The sequence below is a fragment of the Vipera ursinii genome (genome assembly GCF_947247035.1).
Source record: "Vipera ursinii genome assembly, chromosome: 10".
Classification (NCBI taxonomy): domain Eukaryota; kingdom Metazoa; phylum Chordata; class Lepidosauria; order Squamata; family Viperidae; genus Vipera; species Vipera ursinii.
In genome coordinates, this window is record NC_139520.1 from 5,817,388 (window position 1) to 5,834,267 (window position 16,880).

Here is a 16,880-nt window from a genome sequence, read left to right on the forward strand (position 1 = left end):
TCCTTGAGTGGTTGTTGTCAATGGAGAGCTTGCTTCTGTTGCAGCCCAGATCTACTACTTAGAAGTTCTCTCTTATGTCAAAACTGAACAGCATGATTTGGGAAAAACCTTAATTTTCGATATTACTCCAAAATACACACCCAAACACAAGAAAATGCCTTGTCCTCTGTAGCCATTGCTCTAACACTGCCAGTCCATACATCCTACAGCCTTCACCCTCCCTAAACAGTGTTAAGTAACACCATTAGGTGTATTTCCCGTAATAACACAGAGTGACTCTGTAGTACTTGGGAGAAATTGATATGGAAACCAATTGCCAAACCCATCTTCAAAATGTCATGTTTTCATTTGCCAAGGAGCTATTCGTTATTTAAAATCAGAATACAACACTTCTTTTAACCAGTGTAGTCTTGTGATAGAAGAAAGACAAGGGATGACATGATAGTAGTGTTCCAAATCTAAGGGGCAGCTACAAAGAGGGAGTCAATCTCTTCTGCAAAGCCTGAGGGCAGAAGAAGACATAACAGGTGGAAGATCACAACAGAGATTTTCAACCTAGAAGTAAGGAGGAATTTACTGACTCTTAAGAACAATTCATCAAGAGAAGAGTTTCCTTCCAGGAAGTTGTGAGTGCTCCACCACTGGAGGTTTTTAAGAAAAGATTGGCGGCTGTTTAACTGAAATGCTTGAAGAGGGTTGGACTAGAAGACCTCCAGGATCCCTCCCAACAACAGGAAAGCAAAAAAAGGACTTTATTTGTCACAGAATAACGACGACGTTGTTATTCTGTAATAAAGTCCTTTTTTGCTTTCCTGTTCTTGAGAGATATGGAGTTGTGGTGCACAGAACTTTAATATAGTCTGCTATCTGTTTCCATTGTTTCCAGATTGTATTAAAATTCAATTCTGCTGCTTTTTTATAATGCTGAGTTTCAGAATTGTTCTGGTCGTTTCTGTACATATGAGGTTCAAATCAAAATCACTCTGAAAAAAAACAGGATAGAAATCAGCGAGGCATGCAGTATCCTAGGAAATGGCCCTGCTTCTTTCAACGAGACATTGTCGGGATTAACTGAATCCAAATCTTTGCTTATGCAATCTAGAAACAACCTGCTTAGGATGGCCGCATGTGAATATGTTAATTAAATAAGCTTGGCTTGTTAGAATATGTCTTAATGCTCCAACGTAGCTTTGCTGAGTTGGCACATCGCTTTCCGCTTGGTTAGTTCATTGACCCAGCTTTCAAAGTTTGCACCAAACATTGGATCACAATCTAACCCAAGGGCTGGGTTCGTACAATCCGTTGCGCTTCTCATCCCAACCAAGGTTACAATTCACCAGGTGAGTTTAGTTTGTGATATATGCAAAAGCCACTGGGTTTTTAACTAGCCTGGATGAACAAATGTATAGGATGCCAGGCAGTTTATGATTTAACAGTAAGCTTGAGGAACTGGTGTTCCTCAGAGATAGGCTCTATCTTCAACTACCACATGAGGGGTGTGGTAGACTAACAGTCCCATCAGAAATTTTGACTTTCTTTTGGGGAGGGTTGCTGAAAATGAGAAATGCAACCTAGAACTAAGGAGAGATTTCCTGAGAGTGAGAATGTTAAGTGGAACAGCTTGTCTCCAGAAGTTGTGGCTGCTCCATCACTGGAGGTTTCCAAGAAGAGACTGGACAGCCACTTGTCTGAAATGGTATAGACCAGGGGTAGGCAACCTTGGCTCTTTTATGACTCGTGGACTTCAACTCCCAGAATTCCTGAGCCAGCATGGCTCAGCTTGGAAACCTTTCCCTTTCCCCTCAGCATGGCTGGCTCAGGGATTCTGGGAGTTGAAGTCCACAAGTCATAAAGCGGCCTAGGCCTAGGCCAGGCGTAGGCCACCTTGGCTCTTTTACGACTCGTGGACTTCAACTCCCAGAATTCCAGAGCCAGCATGGCTCAGTTTGGAAACCTCTCCATTTCTCCTCAGCACGGCTGGCTCAGGAATTCTGGGAGTTGAAGTCCACGAGTCATAAAAGAGCCAAGGTGGCCTACCCCTGCTATAGGGTCTCCTGTTTGAGTAGAAGATTGAACTAGGAGACCTCCAAGGTCCCTTCCAGCCCTATGATTCTGTGAAAAAGAGGCATAAGATGGGAGATGCCCCGAGACAAAGGAGTTCAGGGTACTTCCGTTTTGTTTGTTCCCAGAGTATTAGAGGTTGTTGTGTTTTTTGTTTTGTTTTGTTTTTTAAACAAACCCTACGAAGATGCAAATTCACACAAAGGGTGAGGACTAGCTTCAAGATTCAGGTTTCCTCCCTGGAAACGTTGGAAACTGCACCTCCTAGGAGCTGAAGAGTGAGAGAGAGAGAGAGAGGGCAAGAAAACCAAAAGAGATGTTAGGAAGCACAGGCTGTTGTTGGGTTTTGCAAATAAAATTAAAATTATATACCTCACAGCTGCATAAAGCAGCAAATGTTTTGACCGGAACCTAAAAACCAGTTGCTATGGAAATGGGGAGGAGATCAGAAGCTGGTATCAAGAGATTTCCTCATTCAAATCATCTTCCCCCACCTCCCGGTCATCTAATTTAAATTAAAGAAAATAAAGAGCAGATCACAAATAACTGCGTATGAAGGACTTCTTCTGCTCTCTCTGGTCCGGTGAGGTAAAGAGGGAATTGCTCAAGAGGCTGAAAAGCAGATGAATTATTCCTCTCTCTCTCTTTTAATTTGCATGGTTACTCAGAAGTTTAAATAAAAGAAAACCAGTTTATTCTGGTTGCCTAGAACAGGGCTCCCCAACCTATGGGCCGCAGCCCATGACCGGACTGAGGCCTCTTGGCCAGCAGGCCATGGAAATGGCTTCCCCACGAGCTGGCTTGGGGCTCCACTGTGGGGTCTTCACATTGGGAGTGGTTGACAGACTAATAACAGAGCCTACCTCCTCCTCCTCCTCCCCCCCAGCTCACCCTACACACCTCCTTCCCCATCTTTGAATTAGGGCTATGGGCTTATCGTTTGAATTATTTCGTTCCTATAGTACCTAGGTTTTGTACAATTTTATCTTTTTGATATTGTAAACCGCCCAGGTGAAATGGGCATCAGTGAACTTAATAAACAAAGAAACGGGCTGGCCAAGCCAAGCCAAGAAGCTAGAATGACGCAGATTTGAGAAAAGCATATTTCAATTGCTCATCTGATCTCGGAAACTGTAGCAGTAAATTTATTTATTTATTTATTGATGGGATTTATATCCCGCCCTATCTCCCGAAGGCTAACAACAAAACATATAATAAGTACAGAAATCAAGATAAAAATGAAATTGAGAACATCAGTGCAGTAAATTAAAATTAGAGAATTTAAAAAATGAATTAAAAATACTAAATATAAATTAATTAAAATGCCTGTCAGTCTAGGTCAGCCTGGTGGAACAGGTGTGTTTTGAATTAATTAAAAGGTCTCTCTTTGAATGTTGCTTTCCCATAGCACTCACATCTGGGCCGGGTGACTTATGCTCACCAAACTGTGGGCTTTCCTCCTCCATGCCCTTCCCACATGCCTGGGGTCTCCGGACCTCTCTCTCAGATCGGTGAGTTTTCTGAATGCACTTAGCAGGTCAGGGCAAACACCCGACCAAGCCCCCAGGTTGTCCTCCAATTCTGACGTGACGATTCTGAAGGGAATGGCAGCTGTCTTGTTGGCTTGGATATAAGAAAGCCATCTCTTCAGCACCTTGAACTAAAAGCATTGGCTGCCGTAGGCTTTGCTGCTGTAGCTCTGTTTTGAAGTTTCCAGCCTTTGAGGCATCCGATAGTTACTAAATTCCAAACATTATCATTAAAAGGCAGAGAGAGAGAGAGAGAGAGAGAGAGAGAGAGAGAGAGAGAGAGAGAGAGAGAGAGAGAGAGAGAGAGAGAGAGAGATATGGTTGTGGAGAAACCATCTGCCCCCCACTCATGTTCAATCATTTCCCTTTCCAAGTTTGACCTTCTCCTTTCCCCGTCAAGAGAAGCTCGCCAGTAAGAAAATTGAAATTTCTAAGGCACCTCACCCTTTCCTTCCTATTTTGAGCGGCGCTGTCGCTTTTGATGCTGGCAACGGCCTTTAGCCAATCTATATTCATGAGAGTTGACTTAAAAGGCACGTCGCCGGAAGATAAGATGCTTCAAATCTTCCTCGCCTTGGAGGGTGGAGGTTATTAGTTCTATGCGGCGGTATCAGGTTGAGCAGATCGCAGTTCGCCAAGCCATCCATTCAGGCTCCAGGCCTGGATAGCCTTCTCGACAAAGTCTGGATAATGGAAGCAGGCACACATCAGAATGTGGCTTTGGTTTTCCAGTAAGGGAGACGCTAACTCAGCTTGGAGAGAAGCATTTGCACGTGGCACCTCCCCTTCCCACTGGGAAGAGGGGAGACAGTGTGTGAACACAGTATATGGAATACGTTTCCGTTGCTATTAGCACAAATGGAAAGTCCCCACAGTGAGTAGACCATATCATGGTCAAGTTTCTTTTACTAGATCAGGAGTGTCCAACCTTGGGGACTTTTAAGACTTGCGGCTGGGCTGACTGGGGAATTCTGGGAGTTGAAGTCCACAGATCTTAGAAGCTGAACAAGGTGGGAGACCCCTGAACTAAATAGATAATTTAAATAGATAATTGCTCAAATTGCACGAATTGGGATATAAGTGGATCCTTGTTTAGCGACAGCTTCGTTTAGCAATTGTCTGCAATTGCGGCAGTGATGAAAAAAGGACCCACCCTCCTAAGTGGGTACTGTGGCTATTCTCTACGGCACTGTTGTTTTATTTTGTGATTATTTATTACGATTTCTATTATTGATTGGTTGGTCTTGCTGGGTTGAATAGCATATAAATTGTAGCTGGTTACTAAATAAATAAATAAATAAATAAATAAATAAATAAATAAATAAATAAATAAATAAATAAATAATATTAAGCTGTTCTCAGAAACCATTCAAAGTTACAATGGGACTGAAAAAAAAGTGACTTATGACCAGTTTTCACACTTTATGATTGTTGCAGCATCCCCATGACCACATGATCAAAATTCAGGTGCTTGGCAACTGGCTCATATTTATGACGGTCGCAGTGTCCCGGGATCACGTGGTCCCCTTTTGCAACCACCTGACAAGCAAAGTCAAGGGGGAAGCCAGATTCACTTAACAACCAGGTTACTAACTTACCAACTGCAGTGATTCACTGAACAACTTCAATCAGAATAGAAGCTGGAAGGGACCTTGGAGGTCTTCTAGTCCAACCCCCCCCCCCCCCGCTCAAGCCAAAGACCTAAGTGACTTGTCCAGTCTATTTTTAAAAACCTCCAGTGATGGAGCACCCACGATTTCTGGAGGCAAAGCTGTCCCACTGGTTAATTGTCCTCACTTTTAGGAAGTTTCTCCTTAATTCCAGGTTGCTTCTCTCCTTGATCAGTTTCCATCCATTGCTTTTTGTCCTGCCTTGTGGTGCTTTGGAAAATAAGTTGAACCCCCCCCTTCTTTGTGGCATCCCCTCAAATACTGGAACACTGCTATTATGTTTTCCCCCCCCAGTCCTACTTTTCTCTAGACTGTGGCAGGAAACACCATAAAACGGGGCGAATCTCGCTTAACAACTGTCTCACTTAGCAACAGAAACGCTGGGCTTAGTTGTGGTTGCACGTTGAGAACTACCTGCATATAAGCAGAGAGCAAGCTACACACTCACTAACATTGAGGATGTTAGTCAGGTAATGAAACTTCTGCAAGCAAACAACCCCAGCTCAGACAGCGCCAGGGACCCCACAGTTTAACCCTGAGCTACAGATATTGTTTTATGGGTGGTTAATCTGGATTAAAGAAAAAAAAAAGGTCAGATATCCCAAGGAAGGCTTGGAATTCACTCTAGTAAGTTCTCTGTGACGTATTTGGTCTGGTATATGTGTTGAAGGAATGTCATAACATATGCTGCCTTTAAATGCCAAGTCTGCTGCAACGGTTGTAAGTGTGAAAAATGTCATAAGTCACTTTTTTCAGTGCCATTGTAACATTGTAAGTCGAGGACTATCTGTACTACTAGGCACGAATACCTGGGATTTAGATACAAGGCTAGGCATGTGTACCTTTCATGAATATAACTTGTTAAAAATAGCAGGGATAAGTTTTTGTAATAGCTAAATTGGCCTTTTAAGTCCATGAGATGCACCAGATTATTCCCTCCAAAATCAGACCTTTAACTCTAACCTCAAAGAAGGGAAATTTAACCTAGAAACCTCTTCTCAGTGACTCATTGGTCTTTAGAAGTCAGGGTTTTTTTCCCAAATGCAAGAGGTCCAGTGCCAGAAAGAACTAAGAGATCCCATGAATCTAAAAAAAAACCTTTCTCTAACATTTGCGGTGTCGGCATTCCAGATGTGCTATTGGGTGTAACATACTTGACCCAAGCAAGGAAAGAGGGCGGTGGTTTGCAAAATATTACAAGGCTCACTTCTCTCACATCAGGTAGCAACCTCCTCAGTGCTTCAAAAGGCATCCAGCACGAAGATCAAAGCATCCCCTCCTTAACATAAAATACACTAGATGACCCATGAGCCATTGAGCCATCATTTCAGAGAAGATTTCCTTACCTAAACAAATAAACAGAATGACCACAGATGGGTGAAAAAGCAGTGGAACAAATTCCGATTTCCCGCTGTCTTCCCCCTTGACTTACTTCGGAGAAGCTGGCAGAGAGTGTTGGAAGTCACAGTCCCATGACTGTGGCATACCGCAGAAGTGCTGCAAAGTGGCCGTTCTGCAGTGGCCACAGCTTTGCCAATACAGCTGGTCAGAAGATCCCTGAATTTCAATCCTAAGGGAGTAATGGATCCTGGACTTTGAACATGTTCTTTAAATTAGTATTTTGGTTCAATAATTGTTCCCCTATGATGCACCATTTCACCAGCTGAAGGTTACAAACAGACAGGAGAGCTTTAGTAGTATAAAGGTAAAGTAAAGGTAAAGGTTCTCCCGCACATGCGTGCTAGTCGTTTCTGACTCTAGGGGCCTGTGCTCATCTCCGTTTCAAAGCCGAAGAGCCAGCGCTTGTCCGAGGACGTCTCCGTGGTCATGTGGCCGGCATGACTAGATGCCAAAGGCGCACGGAACGCTGTTACCTTCCCACCGGAGTGGTCCCTAATTTTCTACTTGCATTTTTACATGCTTTCGAACTGCTAGGTTGGCAAAAGCTGGGACGAGTAACAGGCGCTCACTCTGCTACGCGGCACTCGGGATTCGACCCACCAAACTGCTGACCTTCTGATCAACAAGCTCAGTGTCCTAACCCACTGAGCCACCACGTCCCCATTTTAGTAGTATATAATGTCCAATTGCCAGGTTTCTGTAGCCAGCTTTGTTAATCAGTTTAGTAAAACTGCGAGAGCCTAGACTTACAAACTGGGCCTTGCCACTGAGTTTTTTGAGGATTTTTTTTCAAAATGTTATCAGTGGGATCTCTTTGGGTGCTCCAACCCACCTCTGTTCAACTCCCCAGAGTACAGTGGGGAAAAGTAGAAGAAAATACTTTATATGGCAATTTCTGCTTCTAAGAAGACAATTAAAATAAACGGATGAGCCAATTTGTTATGCGATGTAAGAATTTGTTCCTTTCTGTTGAATTTAGCTCTAGTTTGATACATCTCATGAACCTCAAAGTTGGAGAAGGGGCAACTTTTAGCTGAAAGCTTCATTCTGATTCTTGGTCTGACAGTGTTATAATAAACTCAATTATGTACAGCCAATTGAGCTCTATTAGAAAGCTATATGCTGCATGCCATTTCTAAATCCATTTGTACTTTATTCATTCATTCTTTTTTTCATGTCTTTCAACCTTTTAAAGGGAAACTACTTTGTTATAGTTCTAAGGAGCTTCTGAGCTAGCAATGAGCAAAGGGTTTTTAAACTGTCGAGCTGAAATAAAGATAAAAGGTTCGCTCCCCTTTTCCATCTGGTTATCTGTCTATCCTTCTCCCATATAGACACATCCACAGTAAATCTGGCCACAATGCCATGGACAGCTGGTATGACAATCCCGTCTCTAGTTATTCTCCGAATAACAGAATCCTGACTAAAGAACGCAGGAAAAGTTTCCAGACTGGTAAGTCTTCTGGGTTGAACCTGGCTAGGTTGGAGATCAAAGAAAGCTTTGATCAAGGGGAACCTGTATTTGAAGTTTGAAGCAACCTAGAACTAAGGAGAAACTTCCTGACAGTTAGAACAACTAACCAGTGGAACAACCTGCCTCCAGAAGCGGTGAATGCTCCAACACTGGAAGTTTTTAAGAAAAGACTGGACAGCCATTTGTCCGAAATGGTATTAGGGTCTCCTGCCTGAGCAGGGGGTTGGGCTAGATGACCTTCAAGGTTCCTTCCAACATTATTATTATTATTATTATTATTATTATTATTATTATTATTATTATTATTATTATTATTATTATTAAACTTTTATTCATTAAACATGAAACTCAGTCAACTGAACACTCAAACTGACTGGCACTAATGGTTGACATGGTTGCTGCCAGCATCCTAGGTATCAACCAAGTATCTCCTTAAAATGTAAGATGTTCCAAGTAGCGCAGTTTTTCGTAGCTTTGCTGGAGTTATTGCAGGAAGCTGCAATTTCTTGATGGATTTTGCAAAGTTTTTGCCCCAATGACAATGGGTGTTACTGTTACACGTTTCATCCATAATCATGCAGTTTCGATGGCCAGGTCGCAGTATTTCGTAATTTTTCCCAGTTCTTTTTCTTTGACTCTGGCATCTCCTGGTACAGTGTTATCAATCAACTGTTCCTTCCAACATCATCATCATCATCATCATCATCATCATCATCATCATCATCATCATCATCATCATCATTATTATTATTATTATTATTATTATTATTATTATTATTATTATTATTATTTTCTCTGATGAGTGAAAAGGGGTCACAAAAACCATTTGCAATCAGGCCAGTTTGAATTTTATAAAGAGAACAAGCCCCTTCCAGCCGAAATAATACCAGTAGAAGGGGTGAATTGATCACTGTAGGTCAGACAATTGTTTGCTTGTGTGAATGTGCATTTTTTTGACTCCTTGCTTTTCAAAAGGAAATTACCGTAAGCTGCTTAGGAGTGTGTGTGTGTGTGGAGGGGGGAAATGTGTGGCTTTACAAAGAAGGTCAGATTGCCAGGCCCCACCATCCTGATATGGTCCCTGCTGCATGGAATTGGTTAGACGTGGGGTCTAACTAAAACTAAAAGTATTTTGATGCGATGGCTGAAAAGGCTGTTAGGGTTCTCTGTTGTGTCAACAGAGTGAGTTGGTCATCCTTTGTTCTGTTTCAGCTGGGCCTGGAGTCTGGTTCTGGCTCCAGTTTTGAAAGCCACCAAATGGAAACCCGAACTAAAGGAGAACAACAAAGATAACAAAGTGCCCCCAAATCCTCTAAGGCAGGGTGAATAGAATATTCCAGAACAGAGTTGGAAGGGGCATTGGAGGTCTTCTAGTCCAGCCCCCACAGTGCCATCTGTTCCCGTCAAAAAGCTTCGTTGTTGAAAATATTTGAGCATTGGACCTATTCGCCCACGTGTCCAAGTCTCCTCAGTCGTCCCCAAGGTGGCTTCTTCCATATACTTGGACTTCCAGAATTCCCCCTGCCGGCATGAGGGAACCCATGGCTGGCTGGAGAATTCTGGGACTTGAAGTCCACAAGCTTTAAAGTTGCCAAGGCTGGATACCCTTTCTCTAAGGTACGATGAAAGAGCCGATTGTATCTGGAAGAAAAACAAACAAACAAGGACGAAACTTTTAGCTGGACCATTCAAAAGGGTAGGGGGAAAGGCTGCAGTTTTTGTTTTTTTTGAGTTTGGCAGAGTGTTTACGCAGAGATAAGGAAGAAGCCATGAAGGTCGGCAGTTTGGCGGGTCGAATCCCGAGTGCTGCGTAACAGAGTGAGCGCCTGTTACTCGTCCCAGCTTCTGCCAACCTAGCAGTTCGAAAGCACGTAAAAAGGCAAGCAGAAAAATAGGGACTGCTCCGGTGGGAAGGTAACAGCGTTCCGTGCGCCTTTGGCGTCTAGTCATGCCGGCCACATGACCACGGAGACGTCCTCGGACAAGCGCTGGCTCTTCGGCTTTGAAACGGAGATGAGCACTGGCCCCTAGAGTCGGAAACAACTAGCACGCATGTGCAGGGGAACCTTTACCTTTACCTTAAGGAAGAAGCCATACCATCTGCAAATGAGGTCATCTCTCCACCATCTACCGTAAGGAAGAGTTGCAGGCCGAATACATTAGTTAGAGAGAATATACTCCATGTCAAGTGACCGAGAGCATTTAGGGTCAAAGGAAATGGTACCGTCTCCTTGTAAAGTGAAGGACCACTTTGAGGACGATTCAGGAGATTTGGAGATGCAAGTGACTGGGTCCAACGTTCAAATATTTTCCACACTGAAGCTCTTTTGATGGGAACAGGTTGCACTGCTCTCTGTTACAGTTCTTAAACAGAAGACGGTTTACGGAGGATGTTATATGACAGAATTTTTTTTCCTTTCGAGAGGGTGGGCCAGTCTGATGAAAACCTAAGTACTCAGTTCTCAGACGAGTCCAAAAAAAGAGGTATAAATTAATAACGTCCAAAAATGGTATAGGCTCTCCTGCTTGAGCAGGGGGCTGGACTAGAAGATCTCTTAAGGTCCCTTTCTCTGATGTTCTATCTTTTTATGTTCTGATGACCACGAAACCGTCCTTTTCTGTTCTACCCTCCTCTCGATCCTTCCCACTGTGTGTTTAGCCTAGCTCAGCCATGCAAGCAAGTTGAATTTCTTCTTCAATTGCATTTCTTTTTCTGTAGCATCTTCAGACACCAAGGAGGAATGCTTGGAAGCGCAAATCAACAGGTTAGCAGAGTTGATCGGAAGGCTGGAAAACAAGGTGAGCATTCCTTTTTTTTAAAAAAAAAGCATTTTCTTCACAATGGATAACTTAGGGAGGTGACTTTGAAAGGTTTTGTTTGATGAGGAGATAATGCTCACTGTAAAAAAAAAGTTTATGTATATGCTAGAGCAGGGGTAGGCAACCTTGGCTCTTTTATGACTCGTGGACTTCAACTCCCAGAATTCCTCAGCCAGCATGACTCAGCTTGGAAACCTCTCCCTTTCCCCTCAGCATGGCTGGCTCAGGAATTCTGGGAGTTGAAGTCCACGAGTCATACAAGAGCCAAGGTTTCCATACCCCTGTGTTAGAGCAATATTTGTCAACCTTGGCAACTTTAAGATGGCCAGGCTTCGACTCCAAGAATTCCGCAGCCAGCAAGGCATGTTGGTCTCCATCTGAGAAGAATCAACCCAACGTTGATTCTTCAAGACCAAGAAGCCTTGACAGGCCTGTTCTCCCTGCAGTATCTGCCGGCACCACAGCTGATGATGTTCCCTAGTTTGGTGATGAAATGTCTGCAAGCAAAGCACCAGGCTCAGAGAGCATCAAGAATTCCACAGTTCAGCATTCAAATAACATGGCCTCCTTGGAGTGGACATTCTCTAGGCCTTCCTTGGGGTGAAATGGAAGGATGGTACCTGAGATCAAAAAGGGAAGAAAAAAAACATCAAAAAGTGGAACAACCTGCCTCCAGAAGCGGTGAATACTCCAACACTGGAAGTTTTTAAGAAAAGACTGGACAGCCATTTGTCCGAAATGGTATTAGGGTCTCCTGCCTGAGCAGGGGGTTGGGCTAGATGACCTCCAAGGTCCCTTCCAACTTTACTATTATGATTATGATTATGATTCCTATTTTATGTGCCGCCTGGGGGCTTGGCCAACCCATGCATTATTTGTTGCTCTCCTTCCAAATGATTTAGCTGAGCTCTCAGCCACAACTTATTGTGAATCTTCCATTCGTTTCCCTTCTGAAAAGTTTAGAGTTAATGTAGGAGAAAATAATTCCAGCCCACTCTGTTTAATGAAAGTGCATTCCGCTGTTTAGCTAAGGCTTGAAAGAATAATGGGGGGGGAGGAGAACCTCACCCTGTCACTGTCCTTGAATCTTCCAGCATTTACTTCAGACGAATGAGCGAAGTTCGAATGAAGGAAGAGACAGAGTAAAAAATTCACTACATTATTAACGCCACGGATGTTCGTTATTTTCATCTCTTAGCACATCTCTCCCTAACTGCCATCTTCCCAAGCTAAAAAAAAAAAAACAGGTTATACTGGATCCAGACAACAAGACTGTTCAAAAATAAATGTGGCTGAAGAATTCTGTTTCAGAATGGTACTTAGGGAGCAGCAGTGGTTGAAAAACGTATCAGATTTAAATTGGGCTTTTTCAGAAGCCGTGTGCCTCTTTTAGAAATTAGGAAGTTTCCATGTCCTAGAGAGGCATTCACACGTTTACAACCATTCTTTTAGTGACTATTAGAAGTTACAATGGTGCTGAAAAAAGTGACTTATGGCTGGCTCTCACAACTGTTACAGCTTGTTGTTGTTAGTTGCGAAGTCATGTCCGACCCATTGCGACCCCATGGACAACGTTCCTCCAGGCTTTCCTGCCCTCTACCATCTTCACTTTTACAGCAGGGGTCTTCAAACTTGGCAACTTGAAGACTTGTGGACTTCAACTCCCAGAATTCCTCAGCCAGCCCTGAGGAATTCTGGGAGTTGAAGTCCACAAGTCTTCAAGTTGCCAAGTTTGAAGACCCCTGCATTACAGCATCCCCCATGGCCACATGATCTAAATTTGGGCACTTGGCTCCTGGCATGTATTCATAACGATTGCACAGGAAATCTGCTGGCTAGGGAATTCTGGGAGTTGAAGTCGAAAAGTCTTAAAGTTGCCGAGGTTGGACATTCCTGCTGTAGCTAGAGAGTTCCAATATCTCAGTGGCTGCCACAAAGAAGAGGGGTGGTGGGGGGTTTCAAGCTATTCTCCAAAGCCCCTGAAGGCAGAACAAGAAGCAACAGATAAACTCATCAAGGAGAGAAGCAACCTAGAAGTAAGGAGAAACTTTCTGGAAATGGGAACAATCAGTAGAATGAGTTGCCTCCAGAAATCATGGGTGTTCCATTAATGGAGGTTTTTAAGAAGAGATTGGGAGAGTCGTTTTTCTGAAATGGCAATAGGATCTCCTGCTAGAGCAGGGGGGTTTGGACTAGAAGACCTCCAAGGTCCCTTCCAAGTCTGTTATTCCATTTCTCTTTGCCTTGGGGGCATCTTGCCAAGAGCCCCTTCATCTTGGCATTTCCGCAAAACGGTCTTTCTCCCCAATGAGGGCATATTTTGCCTTTAAATGTTGCCCAAAGTGGTTTTATTAAATTTTGATCTGTTACCTGTGCAAAGAAAATGTCTTCACCCGGTGGAATTTTTTGCAGTTATAATTATAAGGAGAACTTTCATGGCTCCGGGCTAGTTTTGAGAATTATTGCAAGAAGCAATTCCCCCCTGCTTTTATCACTGTGCTGAGGAATACACCTGGGTCATATGCCTTTGTTGTGTTAATGTTGAAATAAAGCAGATTCCTGCTGGCTGGGGAATTCTGGGAGCTGACATCATATTGAAAAACAGTGCTGTGAAGGTACAGCTCCTTAGGGATTCTGACGTGTCCAAGGCGAGATTTAATTACTGTTCTAAATCCACAGGCAGCTGCAAGTCACAGAATCCAGCACTTCCATCAAAATGACCTAAGCGGTGTTACGACGCAAACTCCGTCCCTTTTGTGCACGTGTGCAACCTCACAAGACATGGACAAAAGCCTTGTGATGCATCTTTTTCATTCTTTCCCACCCCCACTCCGCCAGGCTAGAAATCAAGAGACCATGAGTTCAAATCCTGCTTTGGCCATGAAAGCCAGCTGGGTCACCTTGGGCCAGTCATTTCTATCAGCCCAGCCCCCCTTGCAGGGTTGTTGTTGTTGTGGGAAAAGTAGGAAGAGGAAGATGTGTTGGATAGATTCACCACCTTGAGTTATTTGTAAAAACGATCAAGGTGGGATAGAAATAGTCAAATAAATAATGTCCCTCGTGTGCATCTCAGGAGACGCTATATAAATAGTCCTCAATTTATGACTGGTTGCTTAGTAACCATTTGAACTTATGATCGACCTGAGAAAGGGGACTTACGATCCAAAATTACAACAATCTCTCTCTCTCTCTCTCTCTCTCTCTCTCTCTCTCTCTCTCTCTCTCTCTCTCTCTCTCTCTCTCAACACACACACACACACACTTCAGATGTTCGGCAACATGGCTGTCTTTACAACTGTCTGAAGCATCCCGTACTTACATGACTGCATTTTACAATGGTTGGCCAAAAATCAACACTTCCAGTTTTGGGCAAAAGTGCACTTAAAGCAAACGATTTGTTCACTTAATGATTGCAGGGTTTGCTTTATGACTCCACTTAATGCTCCACTTAACAACTGCCACCAAAAAAAAGTTGTACAATCAGGTTGAAGATGTGACCAGCCCCTTTTTACCAACCTTATATCTTACGACAGCGGTCTTCAAACTTGGCCCTTTTATGACTGGTGGACTTCAACTCCCAGAATTCCTTCAACTCCACGCGTGCCTGGCTGAGGAATTCTGGGCGTTGAAGTCCACCAGTCATAAAAGGGCCAAGTTTGAAGACCCCTGTCCTATGACCATAAATGGACAGGCTTGTAACTCGAGGTCCTAATTCAAGGACTACGTGTAGGGTAGTCCTTTTAGGGTAGACTACTTTTAGACAAGGTTGTAGAAACAGCATTTTGCAAGTCTGAATCTCCTTTATCTTTGTGAGAATTGGGGAGGGCCTTCTCAAGTTAAACTTTTGGAGATTTCTTTCCTCTGACTATTGTCTGGATTGACCTCTTCCTTTTTCTCAAAATCATTCCTTCTGTCCCTTACAGAACTTCACCGAACTCATAATTGTAGAGTTATAGGTTAGCAGTCTTCCAATATTTGAAGGGGATGTCACAAAGAAGAGTCTGTGCGGGGGGTTTCAACCTATTCTCCAAAGCACCTGAAGGCAAGATAAGAAACAACGGGTGGAAAATCATCATCATCATCATCATCATCAAAAAAAAATACAACCTAGAACTAAGGAGGAATTTCCTAACAGTGAAAACAATTAACCGGCGGAACTCCTTGCTTCAAGAAGTTGTGGGTGCTCCATCACTGGAGGTTTTCAAGAAGAAATTGGGCAGCCATTTGTCCGGAGTGGTAAATGGTCTCCTGCTTGAGCAAGAGATTGAACTAGAAGACCTCCAAGGTCCCTTCCAGCCTTACTATTCTCTCTTCATAAGTTTGGAATTGTCACTTGGGTTGTCTTAGAAAGAAGTGGGGATAAAAGACAGAGGGGAAGAGCCATTTTCTCTCCAACGCAGGAAAATCAGGAAGTCCAGGCAGTTTAAAATGGATATAAAGGTTTATTGCAAGCTGAAGCTCTCTAAAAGAATCTGAAATAACAATAACAACAACAATAATGTTGGAAGGGACCTTGGAGGTCATCTAGTCCAACCCCCTGCTCAGGCAGAAAACCCTACACCATTTCAGACAAATGGCAGTCCAGCATCTTCTTAAAAACTTCCAGTGTTGGAGCATTCACAGCTTCTGAAGGCCAGCTGTTCCACTGGTTAATTGTTCTCAGTGTCAGGAAGTTTCTCCTTAGTTCCAGGTTGCTTCTCTCCTTGATTAGTTTCCATCCGTTGCTTCTTGTCCTGCCTTCAGGCGCTTTGAAGTAGTTTGGAGAACTACTAACAGTCAAAGCAAATTGGTCAAAGGAGTTCAAACATTCCAGAAAGTTATCTACCAACAATACATACATACATACATACATATGTACATACATGTTAAAACACCAGGGAAATGAGGATATTCAGGCAGTTGAAATGAATATAAAGATTTATTGCAAGCTTAAGCTGTCTACAACAGTGGCCCCCCACCTTTTGGGAGCCACGGATCAGTTTCAGGGAGAGAATTTTTTTCCTGTGGAATTGGGTGCTGGTGGTCTCGTGCACTGCCTGTATCCCAGGCATGCATGGATGGGGCTTCACTTGCTTGCGCGACTTGGTTCCTGGCAGGCCAAGGACTGGTGCCAGTCCATGGACTGGGGGATTGAGGACCCCTGCTCTACAAGAATCTGAACTGCTAACCATCAAAGGAAATTAGTAGGAGTTAAGAAAGGAATTCAAGGTGGACTGGATTTAGATCGCTTGTAGGCATGAAAGACTCCAGACTGATGACACGTTTCACCCCTCCCTCGGGCTCAGCCCTCATCTCCTACTTTTTTTTAATCTTCTCTCTCTCTTCGTGGGTTGAGCATATGCACGATGAGAACCCTTGAATCTCAGTAGCCTCTTTGGGAAAAATCATTTGCCGAAATCTTAACATTACTTCGTTTTATGTTGTCATAACAACTTGAGGGAGAGGATAACCTCCATAAAACAATGATTATTCTTACTTTATTTCTGGAAAGTAGTTGTCAAGGTAACAGAGGGCTGTTTTTTATTTTAAAAAAAAGTACAAAAATTAGCCAATATTTGTGGCCTTTCGACTTTACATTTCTAAGAATTATTTTTGGAATAACTGCAAATCCTGCTTCTGCAAACCTTTGCCCCCGGTTGGAAGACAAAATCCATTCCTGGCAGAAGTTGAAGAGGGGAATTAGATGAAGAGGAGGAATTTTACAGTTTTGAGGATCCGTAAAGCGTGGCCACTTGAAGCATTTTGATAAGGAAAGGTATCTGTGGGAAGAGTCAAAACAATTCAAGAGAGCGGCCCCTCCCCATTTGTAACAAGTGATGTAGACAAAAAAGAGCACAATTGTGACAAGGTTGAGGGCCTCAGTTGTAGTGGTGTGATGAGTGCACCATTGGAAGACCTAAATAAACCTATTCTCCAGAGCCCCAG

The 16,880-nt window shown here is 43.3% G+C and overlaps 1 protein-coding gene across 1 annotated transcript in view; it reads left to right on the forward strand.

The window, feature by feature from the left end:
• Positions 1-16,880, forward strand: part of NECAB2 (N-terminal EF-hand calcium binding protein 2) — a gene marked incomplete at both ends in the record, with an annotated part of 152,207 nt that overhangs the window by 118,034 nt on the left and 17,293 nt on the right. Inside the window, 2 exons of the mRNA XM_083370720.1 lie at positions 7,996-8,114; positions 10,855-10,934. Of these exons, the coding sequence (XP_083226846.1) occupies positions 7,996-8,114; positions 10,855-10,934 (199 nt within the window). The remainder of the gene's footprint in view (positions 1-7,995; positions 8,115-10,854; positions 10,935-16,880) is intronic.